Raw genomic sequence first — 13,480 nt, forward strand, 5'->3', positions numbered from 1 at the left:
TTCATCTCTACTGTTGGAGCAGCCATAAACTACACAGGTTCATCTCTACTGTTGGAGCAGCCATAAACTACACAGGTTCATCTCTACTACTGTTGGAGCAGCCATAAACTACACAGGTTCATCTCTACTGTTGGAGCAGCCATAAACTACACAGGTTCATCTCTACTGTTGGAGCAGCCATAAACTACACAGGTTCATCTCTACTGTTGGAGCAGCCATAAACTACACAGGTTCATCTCTACTGTTGGAGCAGCCATAAACTACACAGGTTCATCTCTACTACTGTTGGAGCAGCCATAAACTACACAGGTTCATCTCTACTACTGTTGGAGCAGCCATAAACTACACAGGTTCATCTCTACTGTTGGAGCAGCCATAAACTACACAGGTTCACCTCTACTGTTGGAGCAGCCATAAACTACACAGGTTCACCTCTACTGTTGGAGCAGCCATAAACTACACAGGTTCATCTCTACTGTTGGAGCAGCCATAAACTACACAGGTTCATCTCTACTGTTGGAGCAGCCATAAACTACACAGGTTCATCTCTACTGTTGGAGCAGCCATAAACTACACAGGTTCATCTCTACTGTTGGAGCAGCCATAAACTACACAGGTTCACCTCTACTGTTGGAGCAGCCATAAACTACACAGGTTCATCTCTACTGTTGGAGCAGCCATAAACTACACAGGTTCACCTCTACTGTTGGAGCAGCCATAAACTACACAGGTTCATCTCTACTGTTGGAGCAGCCATAAACTACACAGGTTCACCTCTACTGTTGGAGCAGCCATAAACTACACAGGTTCATCTCTACTGTTGGAGCAGCCATAAACTACACAGGTTCACCTCTACTGTTGGATCAGCCATAAACTACACAGGTTCATCTCTACTGTTGGAGCAGCCATAAACTACACAGGTTCACCTCTACTGTTGGAGCAGCCATAAACTACACAGGTTCATCTCTACTGTTGGAGCAGCCATAAACTACACAGGTTAATCTCTACTGTTGGAGCAGCCATAAACTACACAGGTTCATCTCTACTGTTGGAGCAGCCATAAACTACACAGGTTCATCTCTACTGTTGGAGCAGCCATAAACTACACAGGTTCATCTCTACTGTTGGAGCAGCCATAAACTACACAGGTTCATCTCTACTGTTGGAGCAGCCATAAACTACACAGGTTCATCTCTACTGTTGGAGCAGCCATAAACTACACAGGTTCATCTCTACTGTTGGAGCAGCCATAAACTACACAGGTTCATCTCTACTGTTGGAGCAGCCATAAACTACACAGGTTCACCTCTACTGTTGGAGCAGCCATAAACTACACAGGTTCATCTCTACTGTTGGAGCAGCCATAAACTACACAGGTTCACCTCTACTGTTGGAGCAGCCATAAACTACACAGGTTCATCTCTACTGTTGGAGCAGCCATAAACTACACAGGTTCACCTCTACTGTTGGAGCAGCCATAAACTACACAGGTTCATCTCTACTGTTGGAGCAGCCATAAACTACACAGGTTCACCTCTACTGTTGGAGCAGCCATAAACTACACAGGTTCATCTCTACTGTTGGAGCAGCCATAAACTACACAGGTTCACCTCTACTGTTGGAGCAGCCATAAACTACACAGGTTCACCTCTACTGTTGGAGCAGCCATAAACTACACAGGTTCATCTCTACTGTTGGAACAGCCATAAACTACACAGGTTCATCTCTACTGTTGGAACAGCCATAAACTACACAGGTTCATCTCTACTGTTGGAGCAGCCATAAACTACACAGGTTCATCTCTACTGTTGGAGCAGCCATAAACTACACAGGTTCATCTCTACTGTTGGAGCAGCCATAAACTACACAGGTTCATCTCTACTGTTGGAGCAGCCATAAACTACACAGGTTCATCTCTACTGTTGGAACAGCCATAAACTACACAGGTTCATCTCTACTGTTGGAGCAGCCATAAACTACACAGGTTCATCTCTACTGTTGGAGCAGCCATAAACTACACAGGTTCATCTCTACTGTTGGAGCAGCCATAAACTACACAGGTTCATCTCTACTGTTGGAGCAGCCATAAACTACACAGGTTCATCTCTACTGTTGGAGCAGCCATAAACTACACAGGTTCATCTCTACTGTTGGAGCAGCCATAAACTACACAGGTTCATCTCTACTGTTGGAGCAGCCATAAACTACACAGGTTCATCTCTACTGTTGGAGCAGCCATAAACTACACAGGTTCATCTCTACTGTTGGAGCAGCCATAAACTACACAGGTTCATCTCTACTACTGTTGGAGCAGCCATAAACTACACAGGTTCATCTCTACTACTGTTGGAGCAGCCATAAACTACACAGGTTCATCTCTACTGTTGGAGCAGCCATAAACTACACAGGTTCATCTCTACTGTTGGAGCAGCCATAAACTACACAGGTTCATCTCTACTGTTGGAGCAGCCATAAACTACACAGGTTCATCTCTACTGTTGGAGCAGCCATAAACTACACAGGTTCACCTCTACTGTTGGAGCAGCCATAAACTACACAGGTTCATCTCTACTGTTGGAGCAGCCATAAACTACACAGGTTCATCTCTACTGTTGGAGCAGCCATAAACTACACAGGTTCATCTCTACTGTTGGAGCAGCCATAAACTACACAGGTTCATCTCTACTGTTGGAGCAGCCATAAACTACACAGGTTCATCTCTACTGTTGGAACAGCCATAAACTACACAGGTTCATCTCTACTGTTGGAACAGCCATAAACTACACAGGTTCATCTCTACTGTTGGAGCAGCCATAAACTACACAGGTTCATCTCTACTGTTGGAGCAGCCATAAACTACACAGGTTCATCTCTACTGTTGGAGCAGCCATAAACTACACAGGTTCATCTCTACTGTTGGAGCAGCCATAAACTACACAGGTTCATCTCTACTGTTGGAGCAGCCATAAACTACACAGGTTCATCTCTACTGTTGGAGCAGCCATAAACTACACAGGTCCATCTCTACTGTTGGAGCAGCCATAAACTACACAGGTTCATCTCTACTACTGTTGGAGCAGCCATAAACTACACAGGTTCATCTCTACTACTGTTGGAGCAGCCATAAACTACACAGGTTCATCTCTACTGTTGGAGCAGCCATAAACTACACAGGTTCATCTCTACTGTTGGAGCAGCCATAAACTACACAGGTTCATCTCTACTGTTGGAGCAGCCATAAACTACACAGGTTCACCTCTACTGTTGGAGCAGCCATAAACTACACAGGTTCATCTCTACTGTTGGAGCAGCCATAAACTACACAGGTTCATCTCTACTGTTGGAGCAGCCATAAACTACACAGGTTCATCTCTACTGTTGGAGCAGCCATAAACTACACAGGTTCATCTCTACTGTTGGAACAGCCATAAACTACACAGGTTCATCTCTACTGTTGGAGCAGCCATAAACTACACAGGTTCATCTCTACTGTTGGAGCAGCCATAAACTACACAGGTTCATCTCTACTGTTGGAGCAGCCATAAACTACACAGGTTCATCTCTACTGTTGGAGCAGCCATAAACTACACAGGTTCATCTCTACTGTTGGAGCAGCCATAAACTACACAGGTTCATCTCTACTGTTGGAGCAGCCATAAACTACACAGGTTCATCTCTACTGTTGGAGCAGCCATAAACTACACAGGTTCATCTCTACTGTTGGAGCAGCCATAAACTACACAGGTTCACCTCTACTGTTGGAGCAGCCATACACTACACAGGTTCATCTCTACTGTTGGAGCAGCCATAAACTACACAGGTTCATATCTACTGTTGGAGCAGCCATAAACTACACAGGTTCATCTCTACTGTTGGAGCAGCCATAAACTACACAGGTTCACCTCTACTGTTGGAGCAGCCATAAACTACACAGGTTCATCTCTACTGTTGGAGCAGCCATAAACTACACAGGTTCATATCTACTGTTGGAGCAGCCATAAACTACACAGGTTCATCTCTACTGTTGGAGCAGCCATAAACTACACAGGTTCATCTCTACTGTTGGAGCAGCCATAAACTACACAGGTTCATCTCTACTGTTGGAGCAGCCATAAACTACACAGGTTCATACCGATGTTCTGGAGCATCTTTGCAATGTTAGTGTCAGTAAAAAGCAGGTAAAAGAGTAAAGTTTGAGGCAAACTAACATCAGTCACTCTACCATTCACTGTAGTAGGTATAAACCGCCTACAGGAAATACGTCGCCTTGAGACCCGTTTCTGAATCCCTCAAAAAGACGGCTGGTGCTTCAAAGACCAAAGGGACTGAAAGGCTGAGGAAAAGTTGGTGATCCGAGCACTCAAATGGCCGCCTTTTCTTCACTAACAAAATGTACATGATCACAAAATAGTGATTGATGTAACCATCGTAGTTGTACATATACAGTATGTTGAATAACATTCCATTGCAGTGTATGTCTCTAGTTGTGTGTAGGCCTACACATTACGTGGATAACATTTTACAGGTATTAGATTGCCGTGTATTTAAAGGTTTTTTGATAGCATCTTAAAGATAATTACAGTGTTGTTGTTGTTGTTGTTGTCAACTTTCTGTTTCCTCCTCCTGTGAGGTAGGGGGAGCTCCTCAAAGTCTTCTCCAGTCTGAAAGAGGTGCGTGGCTCTGCCCTCCACCCAGCTCGTCTCCACCGGGAGGCCGAACGTCCTGACGTAGTAGAGCCGACAGGGCCGCTCACTGTCCTCTGAAACCACACCACAGCATTCACTACAACCTCACTGTCCTCTGAAACCACACCACAGCATTCAGTACAACCTCACTGTCCTCTGAAACCACACCACGACATTCACTACAACCTCACTGTCCTCTGAAACCACACCACAGCATTCACTACAACCTCACTGTCCTCTGAAACCACACCACAGCATTCAGTACAACCTCCCTGTCCTCTGAAACCACACCACAACATTCACTACAACCTCACTGTCCTCTGAAACCACACCACAACATTCACTACAACCGCACTGTCCTCTGAAACCACACCACAGCATTCACTACAACCTCACTGTCCTCTGAAACCACACCACAGCATTCACTACAACCTCACTGTCCTCTGAAACCACACCACAGCATTCACTACAACCTCACTGTCCTCTGAAACCACACCACAGCATTCACTACAACCTCACTGTCCTCTGAAACCACACCACAGCATTCACTACAACCTCACTGTCCTCTGAAACCACACCACAACATTCACTACAACCTCACTGTCCTCTGAAACCACACCACAACATTCACTACAACCTCACTGTCCTCTGAAACCACACCACAGCATTCACTACAACCTCACTGTCCTCTGAAACCACACCACAACATTCACTACAACCTCACTGTCCTATGAAACCACACCACAGCATTCAGTACAACCTCACTGTCCTCTGAAACCACACCACGACATTCACTACAACCTCACTGTCCTCTGAAACCACACCACAGCATTCACTACAACCTCACTGTCCTCTGAAACCACACCACAACATTCACTACAACCTCACTGTCCTCTGAAACCACACCACAGCATTCAGTACAACCTCACTGTCCTCTGAAACCACACCACGACATTCACTACAACCTCACTGTCCTCTGAAACCACACCACAGCATTCACTACAACCTCACTGTCCTCTGAAACCACACCACAACATTCACTACAACCTCACTGTCCTCTGAAACCACACCACAACATTCAGTACAACCTCACTGTCCTCTGAAACCACACCACAACATTCAGTACAACCTCACTGTCCTCTGAAACCACACCACAGCATTCAGTACAACCTCACTGTCCTCTGAAACCACACCACAGCATTCACTACAACCTCACTGTCCTCTGAAACCACACCACAACATACACTACAACCTCACTGTCCTCTGAAACCACACCACAGCATTCAGTACAACCTCACTGTCCTCTGAAACCACACCACAGGATTCACTACAACCTCCCTGTCCTCTGAAACCACACCACAACATTCACTACAACCTCACTGTCCTCTGAAACCACACCACAACATTCACTACAACCTCACTGTCCTCTGAAACCACACCACAGCATTCAGTACAACCTCACTGTCCTCTGAAACCACACCACAGCATTCAGTACAACCTCACTGTCCTCTGAAACCACACCACAGCATTCAGTACAACCTCACTGTCCTCTGAAACAACACCACAGCATTCACTACAACCTCACTGTCCTCTGAAACCACACCACAACATTCACTACAACCTCACTGTCCTCTGAAACCACACCACAGCATTCACTACAACCTCACTGTCCTCTGAAACCACACCACAGCATTCACTACAACCTCACTGTCCTCTGAAACCACACCACAGCATTCACTAACAACCTCACTGTCCTCTGAAACCACACCACAGCATTCACTACAACCTCACTGTCCTCTGAAACCACACCACAACATTCACTACAACCTCACTGTCCTCTGAAACCACACCACAACATTCACTAACAACCTCACTGTCCTCTGAAACCACACCACGACATTCACTACAACCTCACTGTCCTCTGAAACCACACCACAACATTCACTAACAACCTCACTGTCCTCTGAAACCACACCACAGCATTCACTACAACCTCCCTGTCCTCTGAAACCACACCACAGCATTCACTACAACCTCACTGTCCTCTGAAACCACACCACAACATTCACTACAACCTCACTGTCCTCTGAAACCACACCACAGCATTCACTAAAAACCTCACTGTCCTCTGAAACCACACCACAGCATTCACTACAACCTCACTGTCCTCTGAAACCACACCACAGCATTCACTACAACCTCACTGTCCTCTGAAACCACACCACAACATTCACTACAACCTCACTGTCCTCTGAAACCACACCACAACATTCACTACAACCTCACTGTCCTCTGAAACCACACCACAGCATTCACTACAACCTCACTGTCCTCTGAAACCACACCACAGCATTCACTACAACCTCACTGTCCTCTGAAACCACACCACAGCATTCACTACAACCTCACTGTCCTCTGAAACCACACCACGACATTCACTACAACCTCACTGTCCTCTGAAACCACACCACAACATTCACTACAACCTCACTGTCCTCTGAAACCACACCACAACATTCACTACAACCTCACTGTCCTCTGAAACCACACCACAACATTCACTACAACCTCACTGTCCTCTGAAACCACACCACAGCATTCAGTACAACCTCACTGTCCTCTGAAACCACACCACGACATTCACTACAACCTCACTGTCCTCTGAAACCACACCACAACATTCACTACAACCTCACTGTCCTATGAAACCACACCACAACATTCAGTACAACCTCACTGTCCTCTGAAACCACACCACAACATTCACTACAACCTCACTGTCCTCTGAAACCACACCACAACATTCACTACAACCTCACTGTCCTCTGAAACCACACCACAACATTCACTACAACCTCACTGTCCTCTGAAACCACACCACAACATTCACTACAACCTCACTGTCCTCTGAAACCACACCACAGCATTCACTACAACCTCACTGTCCTCTGAAACCACACCACAACATTCACTACAACCTCACTGTCCTCTGAAACCACACCACAACATTCACTACAACCTCACTGTCCTCTGAAACCACACCACGACATTCACTACAACCTCACTGTCCTCTGAAACCACACCACAACATTCAGTACAAACTCACTGTCCTCTGAAACCACACCACAACATTCACTACAACCTCACTGTCCTCTGAAACCACACCACAACATTCAATACAACTAGTGCTGTTCCAAATTAACTCCTTATTGATGCGTTTAACTTTCCTTAGTGGAAGCACTCTGAACTATGGACCAGAGCATTAGAGCTATGGACCAGAGCATTAGAGCTATGGACCAGAGCATTAGAGCTATGGAGCAGAGCATTAGAGCTATGGACCAGAGCATTAGAGCTATGGAGCAGAGCATTAGAGCTATGGACCAGAGCATTAGAGCTATGGACCAGAGCCAGTTAACACCTTGCTGGCAAATATGGCCACGATCTGAATATCTATCTATATGAATTGACTTCCGTGCTGGATTGGATCTAGTCAGAGGAAGTCAGAACGCGGGTTCTTATTTCCATTTCCTGAAAAGGACAAATACAGTACAAAACAGACCCTACAAGGTTTCCACCAATGAGGACAGGCTCTACAAGGTTTCCACCAATGAGGACAGGCCCTACAAGGTTTCCACCAATGAGGACAGGCCCTACAAGGTGTTCCACCAATGAGGACAGGCCCTACAAGGTGTTCCACCAATGAGGACAGGCCCTACAAGGTTTCCACCAATGAGGACAGGCCCTACAAGGTTTCCACCAATGAGGACAGGCCCTACAAGGTGTTCCACCAATGAGGACAGGCCCTACAAGGTTTCCACCAATGAGGACAGGCTCTACAAGGTTTCCTCCAATGAGGACAGGCCCTACAAGGTGTTCCTCCAATGAGGACAGGCTCTACAAGGTTTCCACCAATGAGGACAGGCTCTACAAGGTCTCCACCAATGAGGACAGGCTCTACAACGTTTCCACCAATGAGGACAGGCCCTACAAGGTGTTCCACCAATGAGCTGACCTTTGATCCGGTGGTAGACCCCCTGGTCGGGGTCAGAGGTCACCTCGCACGGCCACCAGGGGCGTCGGTTGACCTTGGCCCAGATCACTTCTCCCTCCAAGTACTTCACGGATGGCACGTGATTGGTCTGTTTCTTAGGGCTGCTGACCTGTTGAACACAACACAACATGTTTCTGCTCAGATTCTTAGGGGCTGGGCCTGTTGAACACAACATGTTTCTGCTCAGATTCTTAGGGGCTGGGCCTGTTGAACACAACATGTTTCTGCTCAGATTCTTAGGGGCTGGGCCTGTTGAACACAACATGTTTCTGCTCAGATTCGTAGGGGCTGGGCCTGTTGAACACAACATGTTTCTGCTCAGATTCTTAGGGGCTGGGCCTGTTGCGATACCCTTATCGTATTTTGCATATACATATAATATAATGTAGCCTACAATTGAAACCTTGCTACTGCAGTCATTCTATCCTGTGTTAAATGCGTTTCTGCGTGTGTGTGTGTGGACACAAATGTCGGTCGTATGGGCAGGGATTTTTTTAGAGGACGAAAATATCCCTTTTGCAAAAGATCCAGATACGTATAGCCCAGGCCTTAGATAGCACTTTATGTAGACATAGCATGTTTTTTGTATGTTTTTTTTTTTTTGTTCTTGCTCACGGTAAATCGCTCTGGATTAAGAGCACCTGCTAAATGCCTACATTCTTGTAAATTGTAAAGCAAACGGAGGTGAACTTGCCGTGGAGGACCGGAACAGCTCGCTGTCGCTCTCCCAGTCGTCATCGGAGACGTCCCAGTACCTCCGGCGCTCTGCGCCCGAACACTGGGACCGCGTCATCACCTTCCCCGAGGACGACGTCATCACCTTCCCCGACGACGACGTCATCACCTTCCCCGACGACGACGTCATCACCTTCCCAGACGACGACGTCATCACTTTCCCCGAGGACGACGTCATCACTTTCCCCGAGGACGACGTCATCACTTTCCCCGAGGACGACGTCATCACTTTCCCCGAGGACGACGTCATCACCTTCCCCGAGGACGACGTCATCACCTTCCCTGACGACGACGTCATCACCTTCCCCGACGACGACGTCATCACCTTTCCCGAGGACGACGTCATCACCTTCCCCGAGGACGACGACGTCATCACCTTCCCAGACGACGACGTCATCACCTTCCCCGAGGACGACGACGTCATCACCTTCCCCGAGGACGACGTCATCACCTTCCCCGAGGACGACGTCATCACCTTCCCCGACGACGACGACGTCATCACCTTCCCCGACGACGACGTCATCACCTTCCCCGAGGACGACGTCGACACCGTCTTGACGCCCGCCGTGTCTCGGCCTGCTGCTGATGATGATGTCATGGCGGTGGTGGTGGTGGGCGTGGTCTCTGCAGGGCGGTGACCCTCTGACGTGCTGCCGCCCCCCACGCTCCCAGCAGGGGGCTCCACCACACTGTTCCCACAGAAAGCCCCTCCATGGCGTCCGGCTGGGAGCAGCGCCTCGTGGCTATAGCGGTCGTAGCGACGGTAGTCGTTGTCCTCGTCGTCCTCGTCGTCCTCGAACAGCGACGAGTCGAAGTGGAGGAAGCCGTTGGCGAACGGACTGTTGCTCTCCAGGGAGAAGGCGGGGCTGGGCGGAGCCGGGGAGACGCTAGGGCCCGTCTGATTGGCCGCGGGAATGTCCCCACCCACCGGTCGGAGGAGGAGGACCGCCGCTGCCGCTCGTTCCCCGTCCGGAGGAGAGTATGTCCCAGAGTTCTCCAGTTGATGACAGGGACCTCCGGAGCCAATATGGCTGCCGCTGGAGCCAAGATGGCTGCCGCTGGAGCCTAGATGGCTCCCGCTCCACTGCACTGTCTCCTTGTGCCTCGTCTCCTTGTCCCTCCTTCCGTCCGTGGAGCCAAGATGGCTGCCGGTCCACTGCTCTGTCTCCCTGTCCCTCCTTCCTTCCGCGGAGCCAAGATGGCTGCCAGTCCACTGCTCTGTCTCCCTGTCCCTCCTTCCTTCCGCGGAGCCAAGATGGCTGCCGGTCCACTGCTCCGTCTCCTTGACCCTCCTTCCGTCCGCGGAGCCAAGATGGCTCCCGGTCCACTCCCAGCCTCTGTCTCTCTCCGCCTCCTTGTGTCGCGCTCTCTCCTTCCTTCTCTTCTTCTTCCCCTCCTTCTCCTTCTTGCAGTTCTTACTTCCCCCTTCCTGAGAGGAGGAAGAGGAGGAGGAGGAGGCACTAGCAGACATCTTCTCCGGTGCAGGAGGTCAAAGGTCGGCTGCTAGTGTTGACCCCCTCATGCTGCTCAGCTGTCACTCTGGAAGAGACGGTGCACACCACGTTATGAAATGATATGTCTACGTTAAACGTTAATGATATGTCTACGTTAAACGTTAATGATATGTCTATACATTATACGTTAATGATATGTCTACGCCAGTGTTGTTTTCGTCGACTAAAACTATGATGAAGAATGTCCGTCGACTACAGGGGGGGCAGTCAGACAGATATTTCGTGAAGTCACTAAGGAAATCGGGACTTCATATAATGGCCTGTTGTGGCGCTGTCATTGGGCCCAAAGAGGTCCATGTATTTGGGCCCAACTTCACCTAGACTGTATTACCTTAATAAACATGGTCATGAATACTTTCTGCTTCCAGTCACTAGTTTAAAGTCTCATTTCTCATGTCTTAATATTCTTTTTGGAAAATTATGGGCCCATTTATTTAAAAAATGACCATAAAGTCGCGAATGTTCTGAGGGGCGTGGCTACCGTTACAGTCTATGAACAGGAGCCACCCCCGTTCAGTCAAAATAAAAACCAACGTAGAAGAAGGGGGGAAGTCCCGCCTCGTTGTCTGGGCCAGCCAATGGCCAGCTGGGCCCAAACGGATCTAGAAAGATGGCGACTTACAGTGCAAGGACTGACAGGCTTCATTTTACGTTCATGTTAGACCCGGGGGACGCTTTGTCCATATTTTGTACAGTCTATGGTCGACTACCTTGTTTCACTGACGAAAACTAAATGGAAACTAAATGAAAACTAAGCCATGATGAATAAGACTAAATATACTGACAATTTCGTCAACAAATAAAAACTAGACTAAAATGTAAGGAAGGGACTTTAGTGGACAAGAGATCCAGTACAAGTCATTTTACTCTTGGTTGCATGCTGAAAATAGCAGATCTACAAGCTCACAGATCGAGCTTGTAGTAGTATATTAGTAAGTAGCCTTGCATAGCCATGAGGCCCATAGGGGCAGGAGCCTATATCCTGTTTCTGTAGCCATGAGGCCCATAGGGGCAGGAGCCTGTCTCCTGTTTCTGTAGCCATGAGGCCCATAGGGGCAGGAGCCTATCTCCTGTTTCTGTAGCCATGAGGCCCATAGGGGCAGGAGCCTATATCCTGTTTCTGTAGCCATGAGGCCCATAGGGGCAGGAGCCTGTCTCCTGTTTCTGTAGCCATGAGGCCCATAGGGGCAGGAGCCTATCTCCTGTTTCTGTAGCCATGAGGCCCATAGGGGCAGGAGCCTATCTCCTGTTTCTGTAGCCATGAGGCCCATAGGGGCAGGAGCCTGTCTCCTGTTTCTGTAGCCATGAGGCCCATAGGGGCAGGAGCCTATATCCTGTTTCTGTAGCCATGAGGCCCATAGGGGCAGGAGCCTGTCTCCTGTTTCTGTAGCCATGAGGCCCATAGGGGCAGGAGCCTATCTCCTGTTTCTGTAGCCATGAGGCCCATAGGGGCAGGAGCCTATCTCCTGTTTCTGTAGCCATGAGGCCCATAGGGGCAGGAGCCTGTCTCCTGTTTCTGTAGCCATGAGGCCCATAGGGGCAGGAGCCTGTCTCCTGTTTCTGTAGCCATGAGGCCCATAGGGGCAGGAGCCTATCTCCTGTTTCTGTAGCCATGAGGCCCATAGGGGCAGGAGCCTATCTCCTGTTTCTGTAGCCATGAGGCCCATAGGGGCAGGAGCCTATCTCCTGTTTCTGTAGCCATGAGGCCCATAGGGGCAGGAGCCTATCTCCTGTTTATGTAGCCATGAGGCCCATAGGGGCAGGAGCCTATCTCCTGTTTCTGTAGCCATGAGGCCCATAGGGGCAGGAGCCTATCTCCTGTTTCTGTAGCCATGAGGCCCATAGGGGCAGGAGCCTATCTCCTGTTTCTGTAGCCATGAGGCCCATAGGGGCAGGATCCTGTCTCCTATAGAGCACCAAAGTCTGACGTCACTTCCAGTAGAGGGCGTCAGTCCCCAGGTTCATGTATTTTTTTAGTTGCATTGAAATCGCCATAGGAGGATTTTTAGATTGCTTCATATAAGAACTGTGTTTGAAAAATAAACATGTCATCCCGGCCGCTTCACTCATAATGGATATGAAGAATCAACTGACTGAGAGAAAACGCTAATGTTACTGCTACTGAATTAGTTACATTTTCGCTAGAAGCAGACTGTATCATATATGAGTGACTGACTGTTGCAAACGATACAGAGACACCTCCCTGACAATAACGCAGAGACAGCTTGTTTATTTTTGGACCAAAACGCTTATAGTAGACGATATTAAGATCACCCCATGTTATTCTCCATAGAGAAATGACTTCCGCGAACAGGGGAATCGAAGGGATGAGCGAGTTACGTCAGGACTTCGGTGCTCTATAGACCGATTCCGTAGCGGGTCTCATGGTCGCAGCCTACATATTTCCTGTAGGCGGACTCGACGTAGCTGCGGGGGTAAAACCCTCACCAGGCGCACCTCTTCCACTACAGTGAACGGCAGAGTGACTGATGTTA

General features: G+C 48.6%; 1 protein-coding gene across 1 annotated transcript in view; it reads right to left on the reverse strand.

Moving 5' to 3' along the window:
• LOC310856325 (uncharacterized protein) overlaps window positions 1-10,942 on the reverse strand; it is a gene marked incomplete at both ends in the record, with an annotated part of 58,860 nt that extends 47,918 nt beyond the window's left edge. Inside the window, 4 exons of the mRNA XM_083761687.1 lie at window positions 4,581-4,759; window positions 8,698-8,845; window positions 9,431-9,604; window positions 9,701-10,942. Of these exons, the coding sequence (XP_083617813.1) occupies window positions 4,581-4,759; window positions 8,698-8,845; window positions 9,431-9,604; window positions 9,701-10,942 (1,743 nt within the window). The remainder of the gene's footprint in view (window positions 1-4,580; window positions 4,760-8,697; window positions 8,846-9,430; window positions 9,605-9,700) is intronic.
• Window positions 10,943-13,480: the final 2,538 nt, after the last annotated feature.

The sequence above is a fragment of the Protomyctophum parallelum genome (genome assembly GCF_964188405.1).
Source record: "Protomyctophum parallelum genome assembly, chromosome: 1".
Taxonomy (NCBI): domain Eukaryota; kingdom Metazoa; phylum Chordata; class Actinopteri; order Myctophiformes; family Myctophidae; genus Protomyctophum; species Protomyctophum parallelum.